Raw genomic sequence first — 20,915 nt, 5'->3', positions numbered from 1 at the left:
GCAGGAGGGCCGAGGACCGATGGTAGCATTGTGTGAGACTGAAACCAGCTTAATTTGTTGCACCCTGTGTCTTTACTGACGCCGTGGACTGTTTTCCACAGCACTAATAAACTGTGAAGTGACACTTAAATCTAACAACAAGGCTAACAGCTGTCTCTGACTTCAGTCTAAAGGTAGAAAGTGAAACAGAAGACGTCCAGTTTCACTTGGAAAACAGAAGTGGACTTGTTCACCCTAAAGTGAACTTGTTCACCCCCCACCCCCCCACCCCCACCCCACCCCACCCCCAGATTGTTTTGTTGTGAGTCGCCCAGTTTTGTGAATGCTGGCTGTAGATGTCTGCCTTCTTGTGAAGAACATGGAACTAAATGGCAGGAGCACTTGCCTTGTTGTGCTCAAGAAATCCTCAGCAGCAACATCTCTTTAAAAAGAAGAAATCAATCCACAAAGTGGTGTTAGCACTTCCATTTAGGAGCTGTTTTCTTTCTGCTGAACTGCATCTAACATTTCAGCTCAGCTGAGAAGGGCCGCCATCAGTGTTTACATCCTGTCACGCTACAGCACAATCCTCATTTCACAGGTACAGTAGACGGACACTTTCTTCTGCACAGTGATGTGACTGGTGAATGAATGAATGAATATATATATATATATATATATATATATATATATATATATATATATATATATATATATATATATATTGTGGCATTGCTGCTGAGTTTTCAGTGTTTTTGGTGCTTTTAGCAGCATAAGAAAGGTCCCATTTAGTCCATTAGATTCAAGACAAGCCAGGTGCTATCCTGGATATCTCTGTATGGATGACAGCTAGCACTACAGGGCAGAGAACAACAAAAGATTTTTTTATTTTTTGGTCATGTGTCACTTTTTAAAGTTTGTGGAAAAATGTGAAACAGGGATGACTCAGTCTAAAGTTTTTCAGGTCATTTTAAAGATGTCACTGTTTGTATTCAGGAACCTTTCAAAGGAAATATTTTGCTTTATACTCTCGCTGTCTTTTTTTTCTCTCATGGTACGAGCAGACGGGATGAGACATTTATTGCGTTGACCACAATCGGCATTTTAAAAATGAGGCGTTTAACACAGAAGCGGCGCTAACTGTTTAATGTTGCAGAGGGCAAAAGGATGTATTGAAGTTTTTTGTGTAGCGCGGTCCGAGTGTAGGATACAGCTGTATAAATGAGGAGTGAAAACTGTCTTTTAAATACTACAGAATTATACTGAGGCAGGAGAACAAGGAAACAAGGCGAGAGGGGGAATAAAAGAAGAAAGAGACGGTTATACTTTGAAGACTGCACTCTATTCTAACCTGCTGTTAGGACAGAGTGTGCAGAGCTTGCAAAAGTAGTTCTTCACCTCAGTGTTTGGAGGTAGGAGGGCAGACGGTTGTGGCTGGGAGGTCTCGGTTTTTGACAGTACTGTTCATTTTCCACCAACAGCTGTTTAAAAACAGTAGCAGTATATTGGTTGCAGTGTGCAGTGCTTAACAAATTTATTAGACCACCACCCAGTGTAAGGTTTACGCCACAGCTGCCCTCAATTAACAGCATTAACAGGAATTACCAAAATCTTTTTTTTTTTTATCCCTCAGAGTAAAAAGGCTTCACACCACAGAAGCATCTACTACAAATCTTCCCACAATAATGCCAATCACACAAAGTGACAGTATTCTCATTGGCTTATATTTATTATGATTTTAGCATTTCTTATTCCTGGTTCTTACTTAGGTTTGCACTAAGCCTCATACGCACCCCATTAGGATCTACTGAGAGTCAGTAATTATGTGCTCTAGGACTGGTGCTTCCAGAGGATTTGTGCCACCTAAAGATTCTGCTGCCAGGAGGCTGAGGGGGAGCACTGACAGCTGACAGTATTTTGTGTTTCTGTTATGGTTAATTCACCAGTATGTGCAAGCTATTTTTCAATGATATTTTTATGCTGAAATATAATTATTGTTATAATCTTCAAATTTCTTCAAATTTACTGTTTTAAAAAAAAGCTTAAAGAAATTTTAAAGCACATTATTATTTTTTTTATTTAGATGCCAAATTACAGTTTATTTCCTTGCATGTGGTTGAATGTTAATTTGGATTCATTTCTGACTTCTCAGAGCAGTCCAGGCTTTTGACAGATTTCTAAAATAATTTTCTTTTGTTTGTTTGTTTGTTTTTATGACGTCTGGTCGAATAAATTTAAGTCCTGCATAGAGAATTTATAAATACTTTATAACATCCATCTGTAGGAAGGTAATTGTTATCATATATTGGGAAACAGTTCATATAAAATAAACAATACAGTTTCATTAAAAGTTTTGTGACCAACTTAAGTTCTTGATTAGGATCAAATTTCTCATCAAAGCAGTGCTGTAAAGAAAAAAGTAAAAACAAGTTATTTCTCTGCAGTTTCTGTCAGTATTGATCCATTAAGTGTAATCCAACATTGCGCCAATCCTGATAATTAGCTGTGAGACACAAAGGCAGCGTTCATGGTGACTCTCCGTCATCGTCCTGAGCTGTAAGCGCGTCTTCCTTCAGGAGGTGAGCTCTGGCTCTGACTCACTGTTTCTGTAGTAACAGCCATGTTTGTAGGAGTTGGAGTCCAGTTATTGTGATTCACTGTCAGTCTGCTCAAGAGTTCTCTTTTCATTCATAAATACAGTAAAAATCGGTTTTACTGCACCTTCTTTCGACATGCTCAATTGATGGAAACTTGGCTACTGGTTATGGTTCAAGTAGGCGTTCTTTTTTTTTTTTTTTTTTTTTTTTCATGAAAACAGTAATGTGCCACACAGGAAGTCATTGTGGCAACATTTTTACCAGCTGCAGCAGTTTTAGTCTAAATGAACAGAGGAGGAACTGAATGAAGTAGCACTGATCTGCTGGCTGAGCAGACAAAGGGAAACACTGCCCTCTACAGATCAACTAAATGAACAGTCAATACCATGTTTGCAGTAAGTGAAAAGTAGTTGAAAATGTACAGTATTGTTATATATTATCATTATTATTGTTATTATTATCCTTATTCTTTGTCAGACACATGAGTGACAGTCCAAACAAGCTCTCTAAGTTGCTTGAAAATCAAATCAGTCCATTTAATTGAACTTAATTTCACTTCATATTTTCCACCTGTTCCTCCTCACCCCACCTGCTGTGGCTCCACGCCGCAGGAGCGCGTCCCACTCCACAGTGTGAGAACCACTGGGCTAAGATATTAAGACAAGTGAAAGAAGACAAGACGATGTGCTTTGCATCCACACTCACAGTTCCGGTGTACCACTGTGGTTTAAAAGCTAAAAGGTGCTTGAAATATTTAGTTTAGTTTAGTTTGCATCAGCAGTGTCTGACTGTGTGGGTGTCACATTCTTTTCACTGAGCCACATATCTGCAAGAAAAAACACAATACAACTTTGGGTTATTACACAGTACAAATTTTGCCCTTTTTAAAGTCCTTGAAAACTTTCAGCATTTGCTCAGCAGCAGATATTTATTACGACATACACAATAATAAGAGTTTTTAATAACTTCTTATGTATTTTATGCTTGACTGATGCCTGTCCAACAAATTAGAGCATAACCAAACAGCTATTTGCCAGCAGTTAATAATTTTCAGAGACCATTTACAAAAGATTCGATAAAGATTTCAGTTTTTTTTTTTTTTTTTTAACCTCTAGAGTTTGTTCTATGAATGTGTTCTAAAGATAAAAAAACACCTTCAGGGAACGTTCCCTTAATGTTCTCTGAACTTTTTTTTCTTTTTTTTTTTTTTTTAAGAGAAGCAATTGCTGCTTTCTATAAATCCGTTCATTTCCAAACAATCTGAAGTCCATCATTCTACAGTGAGAGATTCCAAACAAGTGGAAAACACTGAAGGCAGCTGCCATTATTCCCAGGTGTGGACGTCTCCGCAAATTCACCCCGAGGTCAGACCGTGCAATGCTCAGAGAAACTGCAAAAAACCTAAGAGCTCCGTCTCACACTCTACAGGCCTCAGTTAGCATGTTAAATATTAAAATTCATGACAGAACAATTAGAAAAGGACTGAACAAAGGGCTGCCAGGAGAAAGCCTGTTCTCTCTAAAAACACGGCATCATGCCTCAGGTTTGCAAAATTGCATCTGAACAAACCACAAGACTTCTGGAACGATGTCCTCTGGACAGATGAAACCAAAGTGGAGATGTCCGGCTATAATGCACAGCACCGTGTTTGGAGAAAACCAAACACAGCATATCAGCACAAACACCTCACACCAACTGTCAGCACAGTGTTGGAGGGGTGATGATTTGGGTTTGTTTTGCAGCCACAGGACCTGGACACCTTGCAGACATTGAGTCGACTTCTAGAGTCAAATATGAGGCCATTTATCTGACAGCTAAAGCTTGGCGTGTGTAATTAAAAGCATCAAAACTGTTGTCACTTTGGGGGGAAAAATGGAAGTTTGTGTGTTTATAATCAGATGCTTTTATCAAAAACGCTGAAAGCGTTGCTCTTACTCATTCCAGGGTGCAAATAAAAATGACAAAAACATGATGCATAATGTTTAGCACTAAAAATAACATCCATTCAAGTGAGGAGGAAAACAACCCCCCCCCCCCCCCCCCCCCCCCGGGGGTTACTTCATGACACAGGGCGAGGAGAACAGCAGTTTGAGGCAGAAGTCTGTGCACACTGATGTGAAATCATAACATGAGGCTCCTACGTCCACCTACATGAGTCATCTCTCTGTGTGTGTCTCAGCACAGCTCATTTTTCACAAACCGTGCACAGATTTCTTTATCTGTGTACACAATGTGTTGTTGGCGAAGCCAGTGAATGCATCGAGGCCTGGCCTTGGGGAAATGTGTCTCTGGGAGTGAATTATGTAAATCTCCATCTGCAACTTTGTCCGGTCGTTATTGTTCGTGTGCAGCGCGAGAATTTTTCAAACTTCATCTCCTGACTGTTACATAGAAGTTCAAACTTTTCAGAGTCATATTTTGACTTTGCTCCCGACAAAGATTTCATGGTCTGGCAGACCCCCCCCCCCCCGAGGTTTTCTGTGTACAGTTATTATGTGTTCAGTGATTGCCTGCGATGTGCCGTTTAACTGTGTTAAAGAGTTAATCTGTTCTAGCCATCTTTCAATAAGCACTCTGCTTTTGAAGTCACTGGAGCATTCTCCTCACTAATTCCCAGCACGACTTTTATCCCCCCCCCCCTTCTTCTTCCCTTATAAGTGTGTAAATTTCTCTCTCCCTCTCTCTCTCTCTCACCCTCTTTAGCAAACTCAGATGCCCTACAAGCCATGGTTTATGAAAACAGCCTTGATTCGGATGGGTAAGTGTGATCTCATGCTGTGAAGAACAAGCCCTTCTTTTTATTAAAAAGGCTTTTTGTCTTTGTTGGGCTCACCTTAAATTAATTGAGCAAAGGCTGCATGTGCTAACTGTGTTGTCCAGCAGGTGGCATCATAAGCCTCCTTGAAGCGCTGTCACACTTCAGGGAAGTGACTGAACTGAGAGCATTCAGTGCAGGACAAGAAGAGTCAGAGCACTGAGGCCGGACTCTCCTGCTGATCCTATTCAGATTGGCAGGGTCTGATTAGCTGGGGACCATTCCCAAAAAAAGTCACTGAGCCTCACTTCACTGTATTGTGGGATTATTAAACCATATTGAACAGAGCTGCTGACATATTTCCCTATTAGATTCTTGGCTATAAAATTAAGTAATTACAGAAGCCTCGGTCGATTCAGTCACTCATCAACTTGTCTGAAGATTAAATACTTTTAACTACTTTTACAATGGATTAATATTTACTTTTTATCTCTTTATAAAAAAAAAAGAAACATTTGTCTTGCTTGTGTGTGTGTGTATGTACTATAGACTTTGAACTTCTGGTCAAATATAAAACTATGGGCATTAATATATTAAAAGCACAGTTTATTATTAACAGAAATTTGGCTGTGGCAGATTGCTGCCGCTCTCTGAGCCTGATTCAGCTGGAGGTTTCTTCCTGTTGAAAGGGAGTTCCTCCTGTCCACTGTCGCCAAGTGCTGCTCATAGGGGGATCATCTGATTGTTGGGATTTTCTCTCTAATATTGTATCGTCTTTACAATATAAAGTGCCTTGAGGGGCTGTTGTTGTGAATTGATGCTATAAAAATAAAATTGAATTGAATTGAATTAAATGAAATTACAAAAAGTGATAATAGCTATTGAACTACTAAACCTTTTTGGAAAGCCTTGTTTTAGGCTTTCCAAATGTATAGCGTCTAATCTGTTAAGCTACGGTTATTAGCATGTTGACTACCTAAGGTTCAAGATAGGCCAAGAAGCAGTCATATTTAGCTAAGGTTCCACCTTATTATTACCAGAACTGTTCTATGTTAGCCAAACACACCACCCTAAACGCCTTTTTTTTTTTTATTTTTTTAAAGCAGATAGAAATGTGACCTCTACTGTGTTTCTCCTTGTGAGTAAATTAGGACGCCAAACAAGCTTTAAATTTAAACAAGATTTAAATTTTTGTCTGGTGTTAGCTTTATCTTGTTTTCACAAATATAGCATTCTCATGCCTGTTTAAAGCTTTTTAAATGATTTTTTTTTTTTTTTTAAAGATTAACTTTAAGGTTTTAAATAGGTAGTTGGAAACATTAAGAAGCCAGCTGGGTACAGAGTTGTAAATTTGCATGTGATGCTAACTAGCTTAAGTTAGCTAGCTAAAACCAAGTCCTGTGAGTGTACAGAAGCCATCTCTGCCATATTTGGGCAGTCATTTTGGAGTATTAACTTTTAATTATGAAGGTCACCAAGGTATAAAAGCTGTATGTGCAGAGTCAGCAGTTATTTTATCTGAGCTACCTCAGAACAGTTCAAAAAGCTGTTGTGTGCTAGGCGAGAGCTTTTCCTGATGTTCTCGACCAGTGTATCTGAAGTGGGGAGAGTGCTCTTGTCTATGCGTTTTCACTCACTTTCACAGTGTAGATGGTGATTAAGGATATACTTCTACATAATTTTCCCATTGCAGCTAACAAAACACAAAACTTTTGGTCAGCTAGAAATCAGTCTATAAACGGGGTCCTGTTGTTTAAAAAACAAAACAAGATTTGTTAAATTTATTAATTTCTAATTACTACTTTTGATTTTAAATGGCATGTCCAGTCTACCATGTGCACACAGAAGTCTCGACAGGCACGAGAACATCAGCTAAAGCAGCTTTAGCTTGCATCCGGAGACCAGGAGCTCTTAGTAGTATAAAATCTCATGGCCCTGAACTGGATATTGAGTGTCTCCCACCACCACCCCAAATATAACCAAAGAAATAATAATATAAAAAAAAAAATATGTAGCTATGATATGGTGGAGCAGAGAGGTGAAATAAAGACATTACTGGGAGTTTATAACAGCTTATTGTGTAGCTTTAAGTGCAGTAAAAGCTGCTGAGAGCAGGGAAGCGAGCCTTGGCTGGAGCACCAGTAGCTCTCCTGCTGATAGCGTTACATCCGCACCCCCGACCGACAAGCATGGGGTGATAGGCTCTGACCTAATGCGCCTCCATAATCTACCACACTCATTTTGGTAAGGCCAGATGCAAGTCTGTGACTTAATGTTTTACTCCTTGTAGCACTCAGACCTCGTACAGCTCAATTTTCATCTGGGAAGAAAAACAAAATGAAAAGAAACAACATGGACGGGGAAAATCAATGTAGAGGAAACACTGCTCACCATCCCCACTATTCCTCTGTACAGAGCCACAGAGCAGTGTACATTAACAAGTGTAGTGCAGCTTTGCCTCTGAGATAGGGGGAGAAGGAGTTGGGCAGATAGACGGATTGAGGAGGAGATGCTTGTGACAGTGGGAGTCTAAGTAAATCGAGTTAGTGGAGTATGTTTCCCTCTCTCTCTTTCTCTCTCTCTCCTGCTGTCATCTTTCTATCCCCACTTCATATTGTTCTAGGAGGAAAGGAGATAAGAGAGGGAAAGATGTTCTCTTTTGTCGGGAGGAAACGGTGTGGATAAATGGTAGCAGCGTTGCATCTGCCAAGGATTAGGTACTGAGGTATTCTGCTGTGTCACATTGAGTGTCCTGTTAAAAAAAACAGGAGGAATCTGCAATCACACACATTTCCCCAGCATCACTTTCATGTGCCTCACTTCTTCAGTTCTCACTCCAAATGTTTTTCCTCACATATTTCCACCCCTAGTTTGCCTTTCATTTTTTTTCATTTTGTTCAAATGGCTCTCTGTAGTACTTTCACTTGCTGTTATGTCCCATATCTGTCTTTCTCTTTCTCTCTCCTGTTCTCTCTCTCAGCCAGGATGGGCAGCCTGCCAGTGGATCACTTAGAGATGGCAGAATAGGAGGGGAAGAAAGGATATTGGTGGGGGTAATTTATGGGATACTTGGTGAGGAGAGGGAGAGTGAGGGATGGAAACGGGCTACAAGGAGGAGAGTGACTGACTGTAGTGTCGCCAGTGCTCGCTATCTGCCTCTCCAGATTCAGTGCTTAACTTCCTCTCTTCTCCCACCAGTCCTCCACCTCTCTGCCATCCCTCAGTCCCCCCCGTTTCATCTTTCCACAGCAGACTCTGGTCTCGTCGCTTTATCTCCAACATCATGTCTTTAGTTGTTCTTCCTGGACCAAACTCACGTTTCATTGTATGCCCATCAGGGATCCCAATAACAATAGAAAACCCCAACATTCAGACAAACTATGAGCAAGCACTTGGTGACAGTGGGAAGGAAAAACTCACACTGTGGGAGGACAGCCAGACTTTAAAATGAATTATTAATGATTAAATGTAATAGTGGTGTATAAACACATGGAGAGTGAATAAGAGGTGAGCGAAGAAGAAACACTCAGTGCACATAATGTAACAACTGGTTTGCTTAATATGGCCATAAATACATAAATACAGCTGTCTCAAACTGCCTCTTGTAGTAAAATTACTCACTCCTGGCTGCCTGTCTGTTGATGCACACATACATGCAGACGGTACATCAGAGACACTGTTTGTTCACTCTTTGTGTGCAAACAATGCGAGGAGCTGCTCTCCTGGGCCATGAAACATGCACACACACACACACACACACTCTTCCTCTCAGAGAAGATGTATGAAAAGAACAAAAACAGGAGTAAGCTGGCCTCAGCTATTGCCTCTCAGCGCAGCTCTGAGATGAATACTGGGGTGAAGGTGGAGACAAACATCACGTGGCGTGATGCCCTTCCCGTCAGTTTTGCTCTTCCTGGCCGCTTATCTAATTGTTTACTTACCGCGTGCTGGAAACTGCACCTGGAGCTGCACCGTGCAGAAAATTGCCTCCATTTTACTTTAAGATAATCACTGAGAGCGATTGTTCTCAAAGAGCTTGTCTGTAATTGTTTTGAAGTATGAAATATTAATGTGTCATTTCTGCAGTGGCAGGCTGCGATAAGGGAAGCGCTGCAGAATTCAGCGAGCTTAAATGAAGTCTTTAGTTTGTGGGAGGTGTTCAGCTCTGCCTGTGACGGTGTTTTCCTCTCGTTTCATGTTTGGAAGTTTGGTTCATTTCTCACTGTGGTGTTCAGGGGCTGATTTGTATTATTTTGTTTGTGCTTTGCTAGTTACTAATAGGCCCTATCAATATTGTACGATTAATTCATGAAAGGTTTAAACTGGCAATCTGCCGAAGAGCCGCAAAGATCACACGTTTCTGCTTCTTTATCTTCAGTCCTCCGCTCACCCCCACCTCCATCGGCGCTTCCACGCCTCCGCTGACTCCCGTATCACCAGGGGCACCCCCAGGAGCGCCCAAGCACACCTGTAACCACCTGCACACCATCGGGGGCCTGGGAGGCAACAAGAACATCTGCACGCGCTGCAGCCAGAAGAAATGGCCGCTGATGAGGAAGCCGTCGGCCCGCAAGACAGAGCAGCGGCGCAGCCACTACGGAGAGGTCACAGTCCTAGCTGTAGGCAGGTGAGCAGGTGTGTGTGTGTGTGTGTGTGTGTGTGAGTGTGAGTGTCTGAGTGCGAGAGAGCGAGAATATGTTTGTGTGTGTTTGAATCATACCTGAAGGATAAAAAGGAGTGTGTTGCTTCCCTATGATTGTTTTCCTGCCTTGCAGATTTTCTCAGAATCACACCACACAAGGTGGTTTAATTAGCAGAAGTAAATGAAAAATTACACTGTTTGCCCCACAGGTACACCAGGCTTGAGTGCGCACACACACACAGACACACAGCATTAACAATTAAACATTAACTCTAAAAATATCCACACTTCATTATAAAGGCACAGGCTTCTCACGCACTTTGACACCACACAGGGTGATTTCTGGAAAGTCAGAAACTTTTGGTCAAACTGCTCCGTGTGCCACACTGAACAAGTCACGGTTTGTTGAAATGCCCGCCCCTGTTTGGTAGTCCCCTGCGTGCAGGAAGCATGTGCATTTGATGCTCTTGTAGTCTGTTGTCACAGGCACAGACAGTAAAAAACGTGGACGTGGCTCCTGGGCTGCAAAAATGAAGCCAATGTATTCTATCTGAAGGCCACTAGATGGCGATAGCTGTGGTTGCAAAAACTTCCAGTCCTTTACACGTCTGTGGGAAAATGGCTTGATTTCTTGATCTTGTAAATACTTTCCTGCTGAGATTATGGACTCGGTCACTCATTCGAGGTCATACAGAATAAAAATTTTCTGATTTGAAATCTTGGTTACACCTTTTTTTTTTTTTTTTAAATGGATTAACTGTGATACGAAACTGCGCACTCATTGGCTTACGACTCACCAATCACAAGTTATTATCCAATGAGCATCTATCACTGTGGCTACGTCCATCTTTTGTAAGTTAAGATGAGGTTTATTTGTCACATGCTCAGTTCTACACAGTTATACAATGCACAGTGAAATATATTTTGTACCTACAGCCAAGCGTAAATGGTAAAAAGATGAATAAAAATAAATAATTCACACATCACAGCACACAAGAAAATATATAAAGGGTAAAAATATAAAATTCTAGTCACTGATTGATATTTACAGAAGGGCATATTATTGTAGCTGTGTCAATAAGTATGTGGTACACTGTCTATGGTGACCGCAAACTTGAGGGTACCATAGACTGTATAAAAGTTGGCTATAACCACAGTGATGTAATTCATTGAGTAGTTATCCATTAAAAAACCTCGAGTTGAGTGTTTTCACCATTGCCCGCTTGGTGTTTTGAACCTGGACATGATGAGACGATGAGACATGATGAGCAAGGGGCAGATCTGACTGAGAAACCATGGATGCCTCTCACTCATTGGCTAACAACTTTTGATTGACAAGTTGTTAGCCAATGAGTATACTACCAGATAATCCTGCTTTCTGACTCTAGCAGTGACCTGAAACTGGTGACTGAGCCCATAAAGTCATCAGAAAAGTATCACAGAGAAAAGGAGCCAAGGACAGACTACAAAGCTTTTTGCAACCAGAGACATCGCCCCCTGCTGGGCATGGGGGAAAAAATACAGCTTTAAGGCACTTCTCCATATGCTTCACCTTTCAGACCTGGAAGCTCCATCCATCTTTTATACTGTCTATGGAATGAACATGGACATCCTCATCATCAACCTGATGGTCAACAGTACATAGAAATGATTTTTATTTGGTTCTTCTTGTGCTCCTGGAAGGTGTTGTGTTTACTCTCTAGACTTTCAGTTTCAGTAATCGTGAGGTGTAACTGTAAAAAAGCCTTTTTGCTGTGTGAAAAGCAGTGACTGGTTCTCAGTTTTATTTTTGTGAAACCAGGTTCTGGACCAACGTCCAGATTTGAAAGCGTTTTAAGACAAAAGCACAACACTGAGAATTAAATCCTGGCAGTGTACTCCCATTATAAATCCAGTCTTACTGTGTCCTAGATCTAGTTTAAAGTAAAGAGACCATTTCTCAGTCCACCAGTGCGGCCAGGAAAGTGTGCAGCCCCCCCTACCACACACACACACACACACACACACAACACACACACACACACACACACACACACACACACACACACACACACAGCCAGTGTTCTCCTCATCCTAAATGTCCCGCCGAGAGCTGATTGGGATGCAAAGAGGTTTCTTTTCATTTGCGCACTCAGATGAATGGCAGCGTATGCAGAGGGTCAGCATGACCTGGATACAAATATTCATTTGCTGATTTAATTAAAGCTTTTAGAGTGGGTGGATGAGAGAGGTGTCATGTTTAGGTGAGTTAGAGTTGTGTAGAGTGTGCGTGTGTGTGTGTGTGTGTGTGTGTGTGTGTGTGTGTGTGTGTGTGTGTGTGTGTGTGTGGGGCACTAAGAATAGCTGATACCCTGATACTGAGTTTCTGTCCTGCATCATTCATAAATGGACCGTTTTTGTGTCTTTCTTTTCTTTCTTTTTTTTTTTAAACTTGGCCTTTTTCCATGTAAGTATAATATTATGAACTGTCACCTGTCAACTGTCACAAGTTCTGTTTTAGTTTTGCCTAAAAAAGCCTCTAAAATATCTTAAAATAACTCAACATATGCTTGACTGTATGTAATTTGACTGTATGTATTACTGATTGTCATTTGGCCGCTTAAGCGCAGGGTTACAAGCCAGCTCTGCGCCCTGAAACACCTCGCTCCTCGCTTGGATCCCAGGCTGCAAAAACATTCAGAACCTTTTATTGTTCTCAGGTCCGCGTGACAAAGTGTGAAAAACCAGCCAGGGAGCGGCGGACTCTGCTAATATCAGATTCCAACAGGAGCGTCCCCACATCACCCACAACGGTGGAGCCTAAGAGTCGAACAGCATCTGAGGCCTTTCAGGTGTGTTTGCTCAAAACGTTTTGTTTCTACCTTTTTTTTTTTTAATAGAAAATACATCTTTCTTGCAGAAGCTCCCTGTGTTTCTAATGTGTCCATAAATATTTGTGTGCATATTCCTCTCTTTATAATGTACATGTTCACAGCAATCAGTGACATTACAGACCGAGTCAGTCAGCTCTCATCTCCAAATGGAGATTTGTCTAATATCAAATATAGAAGCAACTTCCAGTAAGAAAACCCAAACACATGGGAACACAGAGGAATATTACTTACAGGATTTTCAATAAGAAATGTGAATAATAGCTGCATTCATGGGCAATAGTTTCTAGTTTCCATTCACTGAAGCTGTTTATTGTCACTGGTCACATGGTGTTTGCTGTGTCTGCAACAAAAATGAATAAATGAGTATTTAAAAAATTCATTATAAAGAGCCGGAGAAAAAGAATATCAGCCTCCGGTCTGCTGTCTTCTGTTTACATCACAGGAACTCTGGTTTATGAATGCTGTGCTCCAGGTGGTTGTGAGCAGCATCCGCTCGTCTCTGCTCGATGTCTAATTTAGTGTTTGCAAGAATGTGCCGAGACACCGGATCCTCCTGTTGCTGTTGTTAAACAACAGAAATTTCCTTGCAGATAATTTGTTTTCATATTCTTCAAACAAAAACAAACAGAAAAAGCTGCGTTCAGGTGCTTTACAGCAAAACTGCAAAAAATCTATAGAGAGCAAGGTGAGCGGCGCTGCTTTAATGTGACTCCTGTGGGACTAATCTGCCCTAAAATTAGCCATCAAGGAGTACAGGAGGAGTAATGAGGCATCAGGAGTGCACGTCATTCATACATGCGAGCTGTGTGGATGCTAGGCTTAAACAATGAGTCTGTGGATGCCCCTTCGGTCACTCTTGATAATTCATAATTAGAGTTCAACAAAACATTCAGGCTGGATGTTTTTTTTTTTTTTGTTGTTTGGTTTTTTGTCTGTTTTTTTGAAAACAGCTAATTTGGCCTGACTTCCGTATGTTTGGGTTCAGTCTCTTTACACAGTAACCTCACGAGTTCTTTTTAACATGAGTAGCGTTACATTGATGTCACACTTCTCTCCTCTGCCTCCACTCTGTGAAAACAGAGAGCACAGGAGAGAAACCAGCTCAACTGCAAATGACAGCAAAATGCAAAACTTAAACATGAATTAGGTAAATAATTTTCCTTTGTTTCCTCTTTGGTTTCTTGGTTGAGGGCGGGGGAGGACAGTTACGGAGGCAGGCAGCTCCCATATCAGTGGTGGGAACACTAAGTAGCGGTCACTAGTTTGAGTAAATTGCATTGCAGTCAGGAAAAAGGTGGTGCAGCATTTTCCCAGTAGTTTTGACTGCAAATTATTTGACTCATTTAGTGACTTAATTTGTTTTAATCTAGGTTTCATTTTAGGATCCACTCAAAACGGATGCAGAGCCAGTTTTACTCTATTCAAATTTCTGAACCAGAGTTGCTTAATTCATCTTTGACAAAAGTTTACCCTAGCTTCTGTTGCAGTTTACTTTTGTAGTTATGCTAAAAATCCTGATCCTGGTAATATGAGAGCCTTTAGTACAAGTCGACATCCTAATTAAATTTGTTTTGGATGGAGAAACGTCTAAAACATGTTGAGAGGAATCTGTTTGAAAACATTTAACATCTTTATTTCTTACTGTTAGCTTTCATGTTCTTTATCTTCTTCGTGCTGATTGTGAGGACAAAAAAAATGCAAAATCAATCTAATACTTAACAATATTTGCTGTGTTGATTATTTTACGTATTAAAATCAGATCATTTTTCTTCCGCCAGGAGCAGACAGATTGCCCGGACAAGGGAAATGATAGACCAGGTAACGTGTTAGGTTTGCATCCGCTGCATGTGTGTCAGAGTTTTCCAGATCTGTTTATGTATTCATTTTTGTTCTTTAATTTACAGCTGTTTAACAAGGGAGAAGAGGAGCAATATCTGGACAACTTTTTAAACCCAAATGAGAACATAGAAACATCAGTGCAGGAGGGATTGATGGATTCGGGAATTGTCCCTCAGTCATGTCGTGCCACAGGAACGGATGTGCTACTGCTGCTGATGGAGGTGGTGGTGTTGGTGGTGATTATAAAAATAGAGAGGGGTAAGGTGCGTCTGTTTGAAAATGCACTCCTTCTCTAGTAGCTGTACAGCAGTGCCTTGCTCAGTGGTGTCAAAAAAAAAAAAAGCAGGGCAACTGCTTGATATAATGGTAGAAGCTCGAACCAGTGCTGTCCCCCCCAAAATAAGGTCTTACTCCTCAAAATTACCTCAAAATGTGACGTGGTCTATGATGTTTGTACATCATGTTTTCATGTGGAAGATTTAATGCATCATCAGTCGGGTTATTTATAGAACTACAGCCCAGGAACAGGTAGAACCAGTCTGAGATACAGTTCAGGTCATCATTTCCAAACAGGAAGAAGGATATTGTGGTCAGAAGTTAATGGGAACACTAGCAGGTATGTTACCATATCATGTAATCATGTGAACATGGTGTGAAAGGGTTGACAGACTGATAAATTGTCCTCACAGTGCACATATCTATCTTTGTTTTTTGTTTTTTTTTCTTTCAATCTGATCATCTCATGTTTTCTGTTTGTGTGGTAATTCTGTTTTTAGCATCTGGGGGCAGCACAGCAGTCTGTGAACACATCCTGTTAATATATTCAACTTAAAAGGCATTATCATATCTTTGGGTTCGTGATTCTCACTATGTAAGAATATGAGCCCAGTAATCACTCTCCTTTTAGCTCCATTTTGGTCTCCACCACAATAACAGTGAATTAAAATTAAAACATTAAAAGTCGAGGCCCTTAAAACCTGAAAAATAAGCTGAAAGCTGCTGAAATACATATCGCACTGTTGCAGCTGTGATTTTCTTAGTTTTTTTGGCCCAGAAATGTGTCCTTAATAATAAAAATATAGTTTATAGTGGTGCTGTGTTATATAGAAAGATTATCTAAACACATTAAAGCAAAATGTAATGACCTTCATTATAAACTGTTGATTTTTATGAGGCTTTGTATCCTTATCGACTTTGTTCTGCAGTGTGCCTCAAATTAATTTACTGAAGCCTGTTTAAATTATCATACTTTAGCGTGAGCTGCCTTTGCGTTCCTCACTGCGCTGATGGGTCGAGAGCAGATACCGTACACATTATTTAAGCCATCGTGGATTACATTATCAGCTGGTCCACTGGGACTTTTTTTTTTTTTCTAATGAAGTGTGCTTTTCATTTCTAAGCATGCTTGTGCTCGCACAGGTGTGTTAAGGTGAAGGTCAGATTGTAGATGCTGTGATTCAGTCTGTTTACAGGGTCAAGGATCATTCACTGTGCAGTACAGGTGAAGTTACATCTTAAGAAAATATGGGTTTTATTGTATGTCTAAATTGTGTGTGTGTGTGTGTGTGTGTGTGTGTGTGTGTGTGTGTGTGTGTGTAGGCCTTACTGCTATGTGCTGATGCGAGATGAGGTGTTGTATTTCCTCCATTAAAAGAAGAATTCACTTGTTTTAGTCTTTGTCTTATCATATTTGTGGTCACGCTTTCTTTGGGGGGCTGGAGCCAATCCCAGCTATCATAGGGCAAGAGGTGGGGTTCACCAGTACAGGTCACCAGTTACATCATTGGATTGTAATGTTTTTGAAATGTAACACGTTCCCAACGTGATTCTAGAATGTTGTAATGTGGTCCCAGACTTAGGTTTTTAAGGCAGAGCGGCTCGCTTACCAGTCGGAGTGTCGCTCGTTTGATGACCGGCTCTTTTAGTCTGCATGTTCATGTGTCCTTGGCCAAGATACTGAACCCGAGTTGCCCCTAATGCATCCATTGGAGTGTGAACATTTGGTTGAAAGCACTTAAGGCATAGAAAAAGTGCTTGTGTGAATGGGTGAATGGGGCTCGTAGTGAGAGAGTAGAAAAGTGCTATAAAAGCACCAGTCCATATTTATGAACGTTAGGGGTGTCCACATAGGAAGTGCTCGTCCCGACGGTCATAAGCAGCCGTTCCTTTCTCCAGCTGCCTTTGTAAACCTCTGTCAATCACCGGTATCCTGCGCTCTCATTGGTAGTTGCCTCACTCAATAAACCCTAAGCTGAGAAAAGTTTAACTCAGGGACCACGAGCTTTGCAACGCTAACGTTTATTTCGACTGTTGTTGCTTGAAGTTGTAGAATGTCCTTGACTTTCAGTGGTGTCTGATCACCATCACTTCCTGTGTGGACGCCCCTTTAACCAACAGGAGATGTTGCACCAATCAAATGATGCTTGTATGGTGAGTGTTTTATGTAGAGTGTGACCAAGTGTGACCAAAATTAAGGATCCATTCACAGCGGGTGGACTCTAACGTTGCTGTGGTCCAACAGCTCAGTCAGAATTGTCTCTATTATGGGAGTAAAATAAAAAAGCTTTAACACGGGAGAGAGGAGAGGAGGAAAAAAGAGAATTCACTATCTTCTGTGGTCAAAAGTATGAGCTGGATGATTTTTAGCAGCTGATTTTGTCATATAACAAAATATTAGTGTCAGATGTATTTTCTCAGCGATACACCAAGTTTTTTTTCTTTTTTTTTTTTATTGTGTAGAAGATAATGCAGATGGCAGTGACTTACAGTATTTATAACAATCTGACACTGCCTGCAGCTCATGTAGCAGAGCAGCGTGACAGCTGAGCAGGTGTTCAGAGACGAGCGATGGCGCCCCCTTAAGTTGTGTACGCACTGGAAGCAATTTGCAGTGACGTGGCGGACCGGGAGAGACCACAGAAGAGAACTATATGTGGCGACTTTGAGGGACTGCGGTCAAAATACCTGCTGAGGACATGAAGTGGGCGGGACCAAAGTTTAATTTTTTTTTTTTTCTTCCCAGGCAAGTCATTTGAAGCAACTATCAATTAGAGTAAAGAATACCCATGACTGGCATATGACCTGGTAGTAAAGACATCAGAGAGTTACCAGAGCCTGGACCTAGCCATTAGTGACCAACGATTAGCTTCAAAGCGATGAGCAGACGCTTCTATTGTGGATGCCACCTTAAGTTGCCATCTACTTTCAGAATATATTCCCGGATAGTTACGGTTCAAAAATTCTGCATCTTCATGTTTTCCTCCGATGCAGCATCACTGTGATGTCATTGTGTATTGACCCCACTCCAAGCTCAAACATCCATCTCTTGGTGAGAAGTTAAACTGCTGAAAGCTACCAAAAACATCATGGTTAGGATGCGTTCAGCTATTGTTTTCAGTGCTTTAAGCACAAAGGTATAACAGTACAGTTTACAAGGTTTTATTAATGCTTTCTAATATTACCGTATTGCTTTATACTGATAATATTGCAGAATCTTTCAACCTTAAGTATTTTGTGCTGTGCATAAGGCTGCAACGATTAGTCGACATTGTCGACAATAATTGGCAATGACATTAAAAATAGCTGATGACGAATTTAATTGTCGATAATAGTCGTTTTTTTATTACTGATGATTTTTTGATTTTTTTTAACGGAGTGAGACGTCTTTCTGTCCGTTCTATCTCTGGCTGTGCCCCTCAGCTGTCATTTTACCGATGAGAAAGAAGCGGAAATGGCTTGTAGTTGGTAAGGTATGTTACAATCATCTTCTACAGTGAACAGTCATCGGCTATGCCATTGCTGTTTATTTAGGAGCAGTTGGACCCGGAAATGACGTCACACTTAAAGACCAGATAGCATTCAGCAGCATGTTTAGTAGTCATGGCGGCTAATGGTGAAACTGCCAGCTTTGTTTTACAGGGAAGAAAAAAGTACTGTATATTTTTTATGGTTGGAAAATGGAGTTAAATTTATATCAGCAGCAAACCTGATTTAAAAGTTTTGAATGAAGTATCCAGAATGTGTTTGCTACCACATTTTAAAATAACCTTATGCTAAATCTAAAGCTAATAGCTACATAAGTGCCATTTCATAATTATGCCATTCATAATCTGATTAGTCGACTAATCGTTTCAATAGTCAATGACTAATCGACTATCAAAATAGTCATTAGTTGCAGGCCTGTGTGCATCTACAGTTTAAAGGCAGTTTAAGTGTGGGTTTAAACCTATTTTAAAGGGCAGTTCCACCAGTTTGTACTCATAAGTCTGTTTGGAGACTCCCAGAGAATCAAGCCTGCTGTTACCAGTGTTGTGCCATCAGTCAGTTTTTAGACCCTAACTAAATCAAAAAGTCACGATTAGTTGGCCGTGGAAGTGTGATCCTGTCTTCGCAGCTGCCTTGTTAAAGACCCCCTGAGAGGAGAGGTGTGCATCGGTTGCATGTGCTGTTTTTGTTTTTTTTTCCCCAGATATATGTGTGACTCTTATTTCATTATACCCTTATTTTTTAAATCTTGCATACACTTTTTGTTCTTCATATCATGGGACCGTTGTTTTGTTGTTGTTGTATAATGACAAAAATAAAACTAACACATGTAGACTCATAAAGCGTTCAGTTTTTTGTTGTCCTTGTATCGCGGCTGCGTTACAATGATTAAAGCCAGTGTCCGCTGACCTGCAGGCTAACTTCTTCTCTCCCCCTCCCTCATCTGACTGAACCATCCGTCTTCATATCCTATTTTTCTCATTTCCTCCTTTACTCACGCCCCCCCCCCCCCCTTTTTCGGCGCCCATAATGAAAAGATGATTTGTCTATTCATCTCAAGGAGGTAGTCTGTCGACCTCCAGCTCTCTATCATATTATTTCCACATAATGGAGATGAGATGGAGATGGAGGGGTGTTTTTGAGCGCTAGGATTAACAATGCTGGACTCCCTTTTTTTTTTTTTTGTCTCCTCTTGACCTTCTGAGTCTTATCGGGTTAGCTTGTGCAAAAAAAAAAAAAAAAGACACAAAGGGATGCCCGAGCTGGTGACCTTAAAGAGAGGGCACAGGAGAGCTGAGGAAAAGATACAAATCTGTTAATTCAGGTTATTACTTCACCCCGAACAACAGCCAGGATGTGATTAACGAGGCTTCTGGGTGACACATTGTCGCCACTTGACAGCGCTCGAAGACAATTGACTTTTTGGCTTGCTGACAGCAACTGGAGATGTTTGCATACAGTGGGGAAGGGGGGAGGACACACAAAAACCGTGACTACACTACCGCACTCGTGGCTCAAAGCGAACCCCGCCCTTGATAACGCGCGTAAAGATGGCTTCAGAGTGTTAACGCTCACAGAAAGGCTGTGCATGACAGTGTGAGACGTGAGCAAGCAGCACAAGAGCCCGGCCGCAAATATTGACTCCTGTTGCGTGTGCGTTTACTTTTGCTCTTATAGGCCAAAAAAAAAAAAAAAAAACGAATGTCACCAATTCTGTGCGAGGTTCTCACACCACAAAAAAAAAAAAAAAAATTCCACTAATTATGTGTGCAAATAAAAAGAGTAAAGATAATAATGCAGCTCTGATGTGTATTTTCTGCATGACTTCATGAGCAGTAAATTTATCTCAGGTGCTGAATTATTCAAGCCTCCAGGCGACAGGGCTCCCATGCTGATGCCAGGCTAAGTGCCCTACATTCTTATCTTTGTCACTGGCTACCAAGCCAAGAGGATGGAGCTCAGTGGGAGAAACTTTTTTCCTATCCTTTTTTAATTTTTTTTTTTTTTTTTTTCATGAAAACATGTGGAACCAAAGGGAGGAAGACAAGTCGATATTTAAAAATGTTTGAACTGCACCAGACTTTAACTTAAAAAGTGTGATGCAGCAGTGACTCTTTGAAGCTCCTGAAGCTGCTAAACACTAACCTCAGAAAGTGGAAGTGAACGTGGATGGCACCAATATATGGCCCAATATCTGCATTGGTCGACTATATCAGCAAATAAGATGACAGCTGCTAATGTGAAGGCCCTAATATTTTGCTGGTTACATTTTCAAAGATAGTGGAAGAGCTGAAAAATTATAAACACACTCATTGACCACTTCATTAGGTACACCCACCTGTTCAACTACTCCTTAACACAAATATCTAATCAGCCAATCACATGGCAGCACTCATTGCATTTAGGAACTTATGCATGGTTAAGATGACCCGCTGAGGTTCAAGCTGAGCATCAGAATGAGGAAG

At 40.9% G+C, this 20,915-nt stretch overlaps 1 protein-coding gene across 1 annotated transcript in view; it reads left to right on the top strand.

Moving 5' to 3' along the window:
* rell1 (RELT like 1) overlaps positions 1-18,696 on the top strand; it is a 35,373-nt gene extending 16,677 nt beyond the window's left edge. Inside the window, exons 4-8 of the mRNA XM_030753108.1 lie at positions 5,280-5,334; positions 9,710-9,960; positions 12,674-12,804; positions 14,625-14,664; positions 14,751-18,696. Of these exons, the coding sequence (XP_030608968.1) occupies positions 5,280-5,334; positions 9,710-9,960; positions 12,674-12,804; positions 14,625-14,664; positions 14,751-14,758 (485 nt within the window). The 3' untranslated portion in view covers positions 14,759-18,696. The remainder of the gene's footprint in view (positions 1-5,279; positions 5,335-9,709; positions 9,961-12,673; positions 12,805-14,624; positions 14,665-14,750) is intronic.
* The last annotated feature ends 2,219 nt before the right edge of the window (positions 18,697-20,915 follow it).

This window comes from Archocentrus centrarchus, chromosome 18 (genome assembly GCF_007364275.1).
Source record: "Archocentrus centrarchus isolate MPI-CPG fArcCen1 chromosome 18, fArcCen1, whole genome shotgun sequence".
Lineage (NCBI taxonomy): Eukaryota > Metazoa > Chordata > Actinopteri > Cichliformes > Cichlidae > Archocentrus > Archocentrus centrarchus.
The sequence above is the reverse complement of the archived record's forward strand: the minus strand, read 5'-3'. Positions and strand labels throughout refer to the sequence as shown.